At 41.8% G+C, this 14111-nt stretch overlaps 1 protein-coding gene across 5 annotated transcripts in view; it reads right to left on the minus strand.

Annotated features, from left to right (window-relative positions):
• Positions 1-14111, minus strand: part of rerea (arginine-glutamic acid dipeptide (RE) repeats a) — a 353076-nt gene that overhangs the window by 58691 nt on the left and 280274 nt on the right. For 3 of the 5 annotated variants that reach the window (XM_034173287.1, XM_034173289.1, XM_034173286.1), the window contains exons 7-8: positions 4851-4899; positions 3389-3513 (exon numbers count right to left, since the gene is read on the minus strand). In XM_034173287.1, the coding sequence (XP_034029178.1) occupies positions 3389-3513; positions 4851-4899 (174 nt within the window). Of the gene's footprint in view, positions 1-3388; positions 3514-4850; positions 4900-13314; positions 13510-14111 lie in introns of those variants that run through there. The other 2 variants (XM_034173291.1, XM_034173290.1) reach the window with 2 other exon arrangements.

Here is a 14111-nt window from a genome sequence, read left to right on the forward strand (position 1 = left end):
AATGTCTGAATGTGTGATTTTTTATGTATATGCAATGATGATGGGAATGAATAAATAAATACTGTTATTCTGTATAAAACCAGTATGATCAAGTCATGTCTGGGAGCATGCAGCGGTGCCATGAGGTCGTTGCATCCACCACACCATGGAACCGCACCTGGTCCTGGATGGCAACCATCAGGGTGGACAACTGGGCCATCCACACCTCTTGAAAGTAACCATCTATCTGCGATGACCTGTGACATGTCACCTGGCTGTGTGGAGCCCCAGTCAGACAAAGGAAACGTATGAGGAACTGAATTTGTGTTGGTTTTTGTCCGACAAAAGTAATTTTCCTATCCACAAAATATGCATCTTGCCAGCTGATGTCCGCCAAGTCCCTCTGAAAGTTTTAGTGTGTTCAAAACTTTAACCGCTTGCATTTTTTTTTTTTTTTTTTTGCCATTTTGTCCTCTGCATGTCATTTATTTTTCCTGCTGTTGTCCGATTGTTCATTCTGGCATTGTGACTGGTCAAAAGTCCAGCGAGCGGAGAAAGGGCCGACACAGCAAGTGCAGCTCCATGTCTGGAAGAAACAGACAACGCTCTCTATTTCTGCCTCTCTGTGTGTCTCTAGCTCTCTCTCATCAAGGAGACACAGTGGAGTTGTTCGAGTGAGGAAACATAACTTTATGCTCCCAAAGTGCCAAACTCTGGTCAAATGCATCATATTTGTCTGTAAACCGGGAAAATACTTGCGTCAACACAGAACGCTATGGAAATACATCTGTCACCTGTCCATAAGCGCCCCACACGAGAGACTGACATATTTGCCAATGGACGAAATATTTAAATACATAAGTAATCCTTTTGGTCTGTCCATCATTCGTGTGACTGGGGCTTAGCGTGACACTTGCTCACCATGCCTCGGAGTCTTCCTAAGTAACTGCTCGTCTAAAACAAAGTCTTTCCAGCAGTACTCAAGGACCCTCTGCAGACATGTAGTACCAAACACATCGACTTGTCAGCTTAGGTCACTAGTTAGTGTCTAAGTCTCACAACCATACACTAAGACAGAAAACACAGAGGACCCTAAAGATTTAGATCTTCATTCTCCTGCAAAGACAGAGATCGCAAAACACCTCTGTCCAGCAACCTCATGACTACGTAACATCAGGTGCAACAAATACTTGTTTCTCCATTTACATGAGTTGAATTGCATTTTGCGAAATGTACATTTTTTGTTTCTTTAGCACTGTTAGCCACCAAAAAAGTTCTTAAAGTTTAATTTCAGATAAGAGTTGAGTAAAGGGACCAAAACCTGATGACGTAAACCTCAATGCATTTTATCTGTCACATCTGGAAAACGATGACATCTTTTAGACATTGCTCACACTGCATCCTGCTGGAAAGGGAAAAGCACGAACAAGACACGCCCCATCCGAGCAGGAGACATACAGTAGTGTTCAGAATAATAGTAGTGCTATGTGACTAAAAAGATTAATCCAGGTTTTAAATATATTTCTTATTGTTACATGGGCAACAAGGTACCAGTAGATTCAGTAGATTCTCACAAATCCAACAAGACCAAGCATTCATGATATGCACACTCTTAAGGCTATGAAATTGGGCTATTAGTAAAAAAAAGTAGAAAAGGGGGTGTTCACAATAATAGTAGTGTGGCATTCAGTCAGTGAGTTCGTCAATTTTGTGGAACAAACAGGTGTGAATCAGGTGTCCCCTATTTAAGGATGAAGCCAGCACCTGTCGAACACGCTTTTCTGTTTGAAAGCCTGAGGAAAATGGGACGTTCAAGACATTGTTCAGAAGAACAGCGTAGTTTGATTAAAAAGTTGATTGGAGAGGGGAAAACTTATACATAGGTGCAAAAAATTATAGGCTGTTCATCTACAATGATCTCCAATGCTTTAAAATGGACAAAAAAAAAAAAAACAGACACGTGGAAGAAAATGGAAAACAACCATCAAAATGGATAGAAGAATAACTAGAATGGCAAAGGCTCACCCATTGATCAGCTCCAGGATGATCAAAGACAGTCTGCAGTTACCTGTAAGTGCTGTGACAGTTAGAAGACGCCTGTGTGAAGCTAATTTATTTGTAAGAATCCCTTGCAAAGTCCCTCTGTTAAATAAAAGATGTGCAGAAGAGGTTACAATTTGCCAAAGAACACATCAACTGGCCTAAAGAGAAATGGAGGAATATTTTGTGGACTGATGAGAGTAGAATTGTTCTTTTTGGGTCCAAGGGCCTCAGACAGTTTGTGAGACGACCTCCAAACTCTGAATTCAAGCCACAGTTCACAGTGAAGACAGTGAAGCATGGTGGTGCAAGCATCATGATATAGGCATGTTGCTCCTACTATGGTGTTGGGCCTATATATCGCATACCAGGTTTCATGGATCAGTTTGGATATGTCAAAATACTTGAAGAGGTCATGTTGCCTTATGATGCAGAGGACATGCCCTTGAAATGGGTGTTTCAACAAGACATTGACCCCAAGCACACTAGTAAACCAGCAAAATCTTGGTTCCAAACCAACAAAATTAATTCCTCGCAGATGTGAAGAAATCATGAAAAACTGTGGTTATACAAGTAAATACTAGTTTAGTGATTCAAAGGATTGCTAAAAAAGCAGTTTGAACATAACAGTTTTGAGTTTGTAGCATCAACAGCAGATGCTACTATTACTGTGAACACCCCCTTTTCTACTTTTTTTTTTACTAATAGCCCAAATTCATAGCCTTAAGAGTGTGCATATCATGAATGCTTGGTCTTGTTGGATTTGTGAGAATCTACTGAATCTACTGGTACCTTGTTTCTCATGTAACGATAAGAAATATACTCAAAACCTGGATTAATCTTTTTAGTCACATAGCACTACTATTATTCAGAACACTACTGTATACATATGTTACTGCCAGTGTTAATGGATGAAGCCCCATTCTCACTTGAACAGATATGCATTTCAGGTTAAGATGTGAAACCTTGTCTATAGCATGAAAAGGCTTAAAGGGTCCAGGGGGTGTCTGTGGTGAACTGGCGTCTTTTGTCATTTTTCCCTGGTCTTGGTTTAACAGTGACGAGATTTTCAAAATGCAAACTACTACGAGTGTGCTATGTTTCTGCACATGTCACATGGTACAAGACCAGCACGTTATGGCAACCATGACCTTCAGACAACGGTTTGTCATGATCTTCCAGAATGCATATCCATGAAAGTGAGAATGAGACTTTTCAAAATAAAACCATAAATGCAGTCATTCGTTTTCCATGAGTTAGTTTTTAGTTGCTGAATTATAATAACTTAACATTAATGCAGTCAGGGTGAGGACAACCAACAGGTATCACCCCTTGCAAGGTCTGAGTTCCTGCATTTCTCCCAGCTCACCTTGCGGCTCTGAGGTACATGAGAAGGTCACAGTCATTGACCCCTGGCATCCAGACCAGCTCCTCATTCTCAGTCACAGCTTGGCCACCAGGAGAGGGGAAAGGCTGCAGCTCTGGGAGCTTGGCCTGATTGGGCGCAGGGAGGAGGAGGAGGAGAGAAACAGATGGTATCAAACTACAAATAGCCCGGAAGCCTGCAGAAAATATCAGCCTGTCATCAACTTTTTAATCCGTGGCAGAGTGGGTGAACAGGGACAGGTTACAGTCAAAGTGACAGAATATCTTAACACTCAAATGTACGGCTCAGATGATTTTTCCGTTCAGGCTACAGGCCAGATGAACGAGACTTTCCCATGATTTTGTTTTCCCAGCACGTCGCCAAACTAACACCTGATTTATACAGTTAACTACTGCACAACCTCAACCGACAGCTGCGTCTGCCAGACAGGAAGATTACTGTAAGAGCATGCAAAGCGCACGCAACGCAATAAGCAAATCAGACCACATGTGCAATTTGTAAGATTTAGACACGTCTAGTGTTTGCAAAACAAAGCGATGTGTTCTGCATCTTCACTGCTTAGGGCCTTTAGAATATTTCAAATATACTGTGTGTTTATGCCACTTGTAAAAACATCACACAAGCCGACTGGTGACGCATCTATAACACATTCTTTTTGAAATTATTTATTTGAAATTACATTAGTAAGATGAATGCCTATGTATGCTGCAGTTTTTTTTTAAAGAAACGAAGGTGGGTCTTACTTACAAAATACTGAAATACTGCAAAAATGTATCAAAAATTGACAGAACCTCATCAACTTGATCTTGCACTTCGGTTAATTCTTCGGGGATTCAACAGAAGATATCACGCATCAGCAATTCACATCAACAGATTCTGACACTGATTGACACAACAGTGAGAAAGAAATGAGCGACAATCACCTCCTCCCGGTGCTGCAGACACCTTTTCTCATGAAATTGTCCCTCACTAATCGCACCATATAAGGTATTTTTGAAACTCTTTTGAAAGACAGCAGCGTGCCTGCCGTCTCAATGCTGACTGTGCACGAAGGTTACATGCCGTGTCGTTTTGTGCTTGTTAAGAGAAACTACTACCCTTCTGTACCTTCCACGTCCTAAAACTCAAGCATTGTAAAACTCTCAAAATCTAAATTTTTATACATTAACACTGAGAGGTCAAATCTCTGCCAGCCTGCCAAATAAAGTTTGGGCCTCAAGCAGGAAATGGAACAGAAGCCCTGAAATGCTCACATCGGCCTCTTGATGGCGACAAAAGCTGCTCCAACACGTGGCAAGGTCTTGACTGTTTATTCATTTGAGAAGTTAGGTTTTTGGGAAAATAAGAGACTGACAGCCAAAAGTCATCCTACAGCTGTGTCCCTTTTCCCAGTTATATTGCCCAGCCCCATGCAGTGTTATGTACATCCTGTATGACCACTTACTTGGTGACTGGGGCCCACTCGGATTTCCCCTTGTGTGCTGTTTAGTCGCCTGAAAAGACAAAGAAAGCAAAAATGCATGAGATATACATAAAACAAAAGGAGACAAACCGAGCTGAAACAACTGTCTCATCACTTTGCCTGTTCATCAATCTAAACGATGAATCCAAGTGCAGTCTAGTGCAGCAAAAAACAAAAATTCAAAGTAAGGGAATACAGAAAATCCATCGTATACTTAAAAAAAAAAGGTGATTATCAAAAACCATTCATTCCAGAATTAGGGAGGTAATGTCTTGATATTCTAATGTGACAAGTAGTGTTTTATTAAGGAAAAGAAAGACTTGAAGAGAATAATTCTGCTCAAGTGCAAGCGGGGCCATGCAACATCTACAGGCATGATACTGTGAAGGCAGCAATAAAGCGGAATCTCCAAAATAAAGAGGGGGTAGGAGAGTCTGGTTATGCAGGGAGATGGGACGAGAGCCTCTGAAACGGCTGCCGGTACAAATGTTGGTCGCCATAGCAACTGCAATTTAATAATAGTGTTCCGAATCTCCAGCTGCAATGGATTAAAGAAAATGACAAGATGTTCCTTTTGAAAAGCCTTCCCTCCTGTTGCCAAGGTAACGGCGCTGATTTTCATACTGCCGAGCATGGGGAGGCCCAGAAACTGTCAACATGATTTGCACCCAGAGCAGCTCTCACTCCATCATGGAGACCTGGCGGAAACCTGAGAGGCCGGCGGTCTTCTATTCACTTTACAGTTCTCCAACCGCAAAAGCCCTCAGTCGGGTCCATATCTGACCCCATTCTGCTTAATTTTATGTTTTTACACGGACCTCCTCTTCCTGTCAGACACACAGAGATCCATGCTAGTATGAACTATGGTTGACACGATCACTGGCACAGACGATATCGGAACATGCCAACAGCTGAATTTAAAAAGCAGTAAATGACCCCGGGCCGGGACACAGTGCTCCGGCTGCTGCTCCTCTACATGTGGAAACACTTCATTTCAGTTTATTACCAACATTCTTGCTCGATAAGACCAAGCAGTGTGAAAGAAACTGGCAGGCAGGTTTTATAAAATAAAAAAAAAAAGGTGATGAATTAAATTGATAAAGTAAGTGTTGTTGAGCTCGGCATGGCACTGTCAAAGTCACTACCGCTTCCATCCAACTACGCCATGCTTTCACCCATCGTCCTTCCTATAAACTTTTATTTTAATTCGGCAGGCTGTTTTCATACCATCGTTTACTGATCTGCACATGTGCGCTAGATGCTGCACACGTTTAATTCATGGCACGCATGTGCAGATGAGTACAAGTTGTTGTATGTTGTAGTCCAATCGATTCAGACAAAGTTGTATTTTTTATTTGTCTGAACTCGACAAACACAGACGCAAAGCAGCGACAAGGTAAATGGACGCGTTCTGCGAATACTTATTTAAGCTCCAACTGCACGCGTGCAGAGGATCGAGAGTCTAAGGAAAAGACCACAGGTTAAAGAATGGCGTTGTCAGTAGCGACTTTGAGAACACAAAACTGGGGTCGTGTTTTTCTGCACTCTCAGCAATGTACATTCAAATCTGGCTTTATGTTTTTTACTTGCTTGTTGATTCAAATGTTTATAATTGTTTTGAGTTTGTAGCATAGATTTAGCTCTAAAGGTGGACACAACTGCATCTGCAGCCCTCAACGGATTGAAAAAATAAATTCACAATAAAAAGTTAAAAAAGACATCAAAATATGACTGGATGTGAATGTGGCCTGTGTTTATGATGATACAAAGTTCTATTGAATGTCTTCCTGACGATGTGCAGGCTGCCAGGTCTGTGGAGTGTTTGGCAGCGGGCTGGAAAGATGACAAATGGGGAACCATGCAGCAGAAAAAGAACAACATCTGAAGACAACGATGCTTTACTCTGGCAAATCTGCAACGCAGACAGCTGACGTTCAGATGGAATGGGGCTCACGCCTACAGACGGGAGGCAAAATGCAGACGTACTACAGCAGGAAGCTCTCATGAGTTTCTATGATGATCCCCAGTATGCTTAAAAAGAAACAGCCTGACCTGCAGGAAAACGTATTACAGCATATTTCGTCATGAATGGCCAATGACTGATATAAGAACAACAAAAAACAACAACAGAAGGGGAGGAGGAAGTAGAAAACGCCATCAAGGATATTTGAAATTTTTAAACGTATTTAAATATAAATCAAACAATCAGCAACATGCCACATGTTCATCTTAAAGTTATTATAGAGCGACTCCATGTGACTAATGTCAAAAATGTTTTCTAATCCTCCATCCACCAGACTACATTTTTGGACATTCTGTAAAACTGATCAGAAGCCACTTGTGTGAAAATACAAAAAGTGGTAATTAATTTGAGGATCTTCATCCAGATCATTACCAAGTTTTAATTTTTAAAGATTCAACTAATATTTCAAGTTCCATAAAATACAGTTTGTCATCAGTAAAATAGGACCATATTATACAATTTTATTTTATTTTTTTGGACGCTAATACACAGTGGATGAATAGGTGTCTAAAGCCCAACTAGTTTTATGTGGGGAGGTGTTGCGATGCAACCTTACTGCACCAGGGTTGTCATAATTATAGCCAATTAGCATGGAATAAAAAAAGCTGAGTAAAAAATGACAGCGATGGGAGTGGCTACTCAATCAACAGCCGTGCCCTACGGCCAATAATCTCTGCACTGGCTTCATTTTTTACTGTTTAGACTGTATGGAGAACGTACATGCTTTGTGCAGTGGTGCTCCGAGTGGCAAAGTAGGTCCCACGAAAGCACACAGACAATGACATCCACCCTGAAAGAATCCTCCCCCCTCTGAAGGTCTCAAGGAAACAACCTGGTTCTGTACCTGTCACCTTCTAGTGAAAGGAACGGCTGCTTGGCCCCCTGCCCCATCTCTCCCACAGTGTGTGGGTGTGCCACACAGATCAAGCTGGAATTCAAATATAGACTCCTGTGACATATGCCACAGAAGACAAAAACTAGTAATTTCAGACAAAGATTTTGCACACATCAGGTTTGTTTACATGAAGATAATGAACTGTGGGACAGTGAGGATGCTTCAATTTTCAATTTCAGTTTATATCATTTTATATCACAATATGGCTGCCTCAAGGTGCTTCACAGATCTAACCATACCAACCCCTAGAGAAAGCATGCAGGCGACAGCGGTAAGGAAAAACTCCCGCTGATGATATTGAGGAAGAAGCCTCAAGCAGATCAGACTCAGAGGGGTGACCCTCTACTTAGGTCATTCTAACAGTTACAACATGTTTCTACATGTTTCACAGGAAACCCAGAAAAGTTTTGGTCCATCTGGTAAAATCACGTTCATTATTAGTAGGAAAGTGACAGTTTTTATATTTTCACCTCAACCCCACAATGAGGCTGAACAAAAACAATGAAGATGTGCTTCGAACATAGACTTTTAAATGTAATTCAAGGGGTTGAACAAAAACATCACATACAATCTAGAAATTAGTCATTTTTTACGCACAGTCCATAAGTCATTAGACAACACAGAATTATTGTTGATACAAAACATCACTTTTACAGCCAGCTTTCTTCACATCAGGGGATAAATACATGAACACTACAAGCCCAACTTGTCGCTGTCTCACTACTAAAACAACTACCACTGAGCAAGTCCCGTAGAGTGTGAATAAATGTCTATACTAGTGCAATCCCCATGGCTAAACCTACTCAAATTGATATGAAATTTCCTCAAATAAAAGTACATGAGTAAATTTATTAAAATAAATTCTTGAAAATATTGCAAATAATAGTCAAGTATTTTAGTTGGTTTCTTTAGTCATAATATTTATGAAATATGAGGTGATAATAAATAACATATACTTTATTATGCTTACAGCCAATAAATTTGGCTATAATTTTTTTTTTTGGTAAAATAATGAGAAACATGCTCCAAGGTCTTTCTCAATTTTATACACACACACACACACACACACACACACACACGTATATATATATATATATATATATATATATATATACACACACACACAAACGAGGTCTATTAGAAAAGTATCCGACCATATTTTTTTCAAAAACCATATGGATTTGAATCACATGTAATTACATCAGACATGCTTGAACCCTCGTGGGCATGCAAGAGTTTTTTCACGCCTGTCGGTTACGTCATTCACCTGTGGGCAGTCTTTGAGTGAGGAGTCGCCCACCCTCTCGTCGTTTTTTCATTGTTTAGGAATGGCTCAGAGACTGCTGCTTTGTTTGATCAAATTTTTTCCAAAACTGTAAGGCACAACTGAGTGGACACCATTCGATAAATTCAGCTGGTTTTCGGTAAAAATTTTAACGGCTGATGAGAGATTTTGGTCTGGTAGTGTCGCCGTAAGGACGGCCCACGGCGCCTGACGGCGATCTGCGCTTCGAGACGGCAGCGTCTCGCCGTTTCAAGTTGAAAACTTCCACATTTCAGGCTCTGTTTACCCAGTAAGTCGTCAGAGAACAGAGAACTTTCAGAAGAAGTCGGCATGAGGAGTTTATTCGGACATTCCATTGTTAACGGACATTTTATAATGAAAGAACGTGCGGGCATAGTCGCATGTCGGACCGGACCCGACCGCGGGGGGTCGCGACAGGAAAAACACCTCCATTGGAAACCTTAACGGGCAAGTTGGAACATGCCCAAGCTGTTAAACAATTTCTCAGTTACTCACTTGTTGAAAGCCATCAAAAGCCGCCTGAATTTTACAAATGGTTTTCAACACGGAGGTGTTTTTCCTGTCGCGGCGCACACAGATTCGCCGCGGCGCACACAGATTCGCCGAGTCGTCACGGAAACGACTCGGCGAATTTGCGCGCACGTCTTTCATTAAAAAATGTCCTTAAACAGTGGAATGTCCGCATAAACTCCTCATGCCAGCCTCTTCTGAATCTTCTCTGTTCTCTAACAACGTCCTGAGTGAATTAAGCCTTAAATTAGGATGTTTTCAGGTCGAAACAGGCCGACGACGACGCCTGGAAGTGCTGCGCGACGTCCCGCTCCGTGGGAAGTCCTTACAGCGACAGAAACAAGCCATAATTTCTCATCAGCCGTTAAACTTTTCACCGAAAACCAGCTAAATTTCTCAAAATAGTGTCCACTCGGATATTCCTCACAGGTCCAGAAAAAATATTGATAAAGCAACACGCGCCATCTCGAGCAGCGTGTGAAACAGAGGAATTCAGCCGAGAGGGCTGGAACACATCTCACTCAAGGCCTGCCCACAGGGAAATGACGTCACCGACACGTGTGAAAAAACTCATGCATGCGCACGAGGGTTCAAGCATGATGGGTGTAATCGCACGTCATTCAAATCCATATAGTTAAAAAAAAAAATAAAAGTGTCGGTTTCTTATCTAATAGACCTCGTGTATATATATATATATATATATATATATATAAAAATCCAGCTACAGTTACTAATTGGTAAATGCTGTCATTGTGTTGCGGTGCTGCTTCCTTACTTTTATAAAGTTACAGTCTTTGTTGTATAATTAGCTTGGTGTTAACTTATCGGTAGCATGTTCCGAGTCCTTCCAATTGTGGGATTTATACGGTGTTTCTTAAAATAAAATAAAATAAAAAAAGGCTTAGGGCAGCTGAGGACTTGAGTGAGGGGTGCATCTCAAAGCAGTGATTCACGATAGATTTAATTGTTCACGTCTTGTCAGGGGTGCCGAAAAGGGGAGAATAAGGAGATGAATACCAGGGGCCCAGAGAAGACCCTAATAAAATTATAATACTGACATGGGGCCCAAAATCCCTGGCAGCGCCCCTGCGTCTTGTCGCTAGTACCACATAACGCAATGCTAACTAGCATCATAATACTAATGAGTTAACATCATCATTAAAATTCCTTAGCCTCACATAACATGATGCTAACACCCTAATGATATTATTAAAACTAGCCAGCGTCACATAACACAATGCTAACACCCTAATGATATAACTAGAACTAGCTAGCATCACATAACACAATGCTAACACCCTAATGATATTATTAAACCTAGCTAGTGTCACACAATATGATGCTAACACCCTAATGTTATCATTAAAATTAACTAGAATCACACAACACGATTTTAACAGGCTCGTGTTAGCCCACTGTGGACAACTGGATTTATCGTGTGCTTTAAAATCAAAAACATACAGTTACAATGTTGCTTTAAAAATCTTATTGCACATCTTATTTTTCATGTTGCCTGAAATATAGAAATTAAAAGACAAAGTAACCATGTGTGGTTTTTGAGTTTTTCACCAGACAGACTAACATACAGACACACTGATTTGAGCCTTGGAGAATTATGTTACAGATTAATAACATTAAAACATCTACCAAAAATAACAGCTTTTGTTTCCACTAGGATTACTTTATTGGCCTGGTGGACAAACCCACAAGTATTTTCTTAAACGGAAGACATACTGTAAATTTTCAGCTACAGTTTGCCAGAAGGCACATGGGAGGCCCAAGCCTACATTTTATCTGTTGTCTTGTAATGTCATTATCACATTCACTCCACCATAAAACCATATAACTGGTGATACTGCAGTACTATACGCATTTTCTCCAACCACAGCCACAGAAGTCCTTGAGAGATGTCATGGGTGTCTTGGTGGCTTCCCTCACTAGTCTTCTTCCAAATTCTCTCAAGTTTTTGATAACTGCCTGCTCCACACAGATTTACCATACAAGTGTCACACTATTGGTATTTCTTAACAATGTAAATGAAGTCCAAGACACAATCAGTACTTACATGGCTGTAAAAGTGATCGCCTGCCATTATGTCTTTTTAAATAATGGATTCACTCCAGAATTTAATAATGAATAAAGATGTCAGTCATTGTTTTGTCACATCAGGTAGAAGCTCCTTCAGATTCACATATTTTTTTCTGGATCAGTATATGCTTTAGATCATCCCGCGAGACTGGTTGTGGAGATATGAAGGCAAAAAAAACAAAAAAAAAAACAGAAAAAAAGAAAAAGCTTTTGGAACATGGTTTCCTTGACCTTGAACCAAACGACTCCAAAATCTCATCACCTCTAGATATCTATTCAAATAATGTTCCCACTGGGTTAGAAGGAAATCCATCCAGCTGTTTTTGAGTTATCTTGTCCACAGACACACAGAGAAACAGTGAAAACAATACCCTGATATCACTGCTTCCCAGACGCCCAGGGTAATAAAAAGCTTTATTGCGAACTGCATTTATGGAAATCAGTTGTTTGAATTATTATTTAACGTTATAGCAACAGAGAGAACCAGATGTGTTTACAGCCTCTTATTTGATTCTTGTTATTTATAGTGTGAACATTTCTGCCCCCAGCCTTGTACCAGCAGCCCATCAGGCCTATATAATGTCAGGGGAAACCCACTGTAATCATTATTTGTTGTTGCTGAAAAAAAAAATGAATAGAAATACAATAATTTAAAAAAAGGTGCAGAATTTACTGCACTACTGGATTCTGGACTTGTTTTTCTAACCTGACAGCTAAAGCAAAGAAGAAAACATTTTAAATCTTATCTGACATGGATGGAGGCAACGGATTTATTCAAAGAATATCAGAGTGACAGAGTGATTCATCCTGTAGTCCATTTACAACTGCAGTAATAAAATATCAATCCAGATTTGTGATGAAGGGCAACGTGGGCAAGAAAAAGATAAAACACAAAGCAGTGTACTAATGTGGATAAAGAAATGATATAAAAGACCCACATGCAGCATTTACACTCACTCAGATTAATCCCAAACAACAACGTGCAGCCTGCTCGACCCTGTGCGCGTGCAATCAGCGCTATAATCCCGCCCACTTCCATCAATTTCAGCCAATCACCGCGGGAGCCTGTGGCACACTGACATAATTGCCCGCACAGAAAGAAAAAAGGAAAAAAAAAAAGAAGAAAAGAAAAGCAGTCTGAACTTGGTTGGGGTTTAAACACCGGGACGTGCAGCCGCGCGGCGCGCCGCGGCACAGCCGGTGCCGCGTCGCTCCGTGCGCCATGTCGGCTCCACTGGAAACACCAGCGCAAGGAGGCTGCTGCAAAATGGAGCCACGGCTGCCGATCACAAGCGTCACATAACCGCGCTGGAGACGCCGTCAACACAGCCGTGCTCGCGGACGCCTTTTATTAAGACTGATCGTGGTTTCTTTTTTTGTTTTTGTTTTTGAACGCAGCTCCGTGACGCCTTTCCGAACGCAGAAAAAGCGCAAACGCGTAACGGTATGTGGATGCGCAGAGGCGGCGGCGGAAGCTCTGACAATAAAACCAGCCGGTCAACATCATGACAGTCTGCAATCACGGGAGTTTGGAGAAGAGAGAGTCCCAAAAAAAAGATATAAATTTGACGAGTGCGATCAGTTCGAGCGGCGGACAAAACGCGACAGCAAAGCGCACACCTACCTCCGAGGACTGAACAGATCGTCCATTTCTGACATCGAGCCCTAAGCCTGGGTGGTGACACTGTGCGTGCGTGCGAGAGAGAAATGCTGGCTCCCCTCTCCCACCTATGTGGAGGTGCTCAAAATGGAGAAGCACGCATTCGTTCCGGAGAGGCATCCACTGAGCTTGTGCTGTGACCTCAGCCTGCGCGCACAGCGCCACAAGCTCGCCTCGCTTTTATACGGACACCACTGAGCATGTGCCGCGACCTCAGCGCGAGCGCACACACGCAGACACGCATGCAGGATGCGGAATTCATCTCTCCTCGCATGTCTGCGCCATAATAAACAAGAGGGAAATTGCGAGGCTGCAGACACCGTGAGCAGAATACCAAACGATCGTGCGCGCGGGGGGGGGGGAGACTGCCGACGGCCAGACAAGCGGTACCAAATACAGGGACAGCGCTGTCCTCCAGCTGATTTTCTAATTGTTAAAAAAAAAAAAAAAAAAAAAACAATCCCTGAGACACAGGCAGATCCAGAAGGTGGCAAAGGGTGGCAGCGACCACCCACATCAACCACTGGCGGATGTGGGGTTGCAGGGAGCCTAAGAATTTCCCCACAGAAAATTGATATTTGTCTTTCAGAATGCAGTCTTTAGCTTCAGGTTGTCACCGCTGCCATACTTTGACTGAACTGCAGGTTCCAATGCACAGAGAGCTGTGACATAAGAAAACCTAACATTTTATTTCCAAACCCAACATGTCCCCAAGGGGAAATAACCACGCTCATTACTCTTAATTGATCTGTCTGCTGCAA

Source organism: Thalassophryne amazonica, chromosome 6 (genome assembly GCF_902500255.1).
Source record: "Thalassophryne amazonica chromosome 6, fThaAma1.1, whole genome shotgun sequence".
Classification (NCBI taxonomy): Eukaryota; Metazoa; Chordata; class Actinopteri; order Batrachoidiformes; family Batrachoididae; genus Thalassophryne; species Thalassophryne amazonica.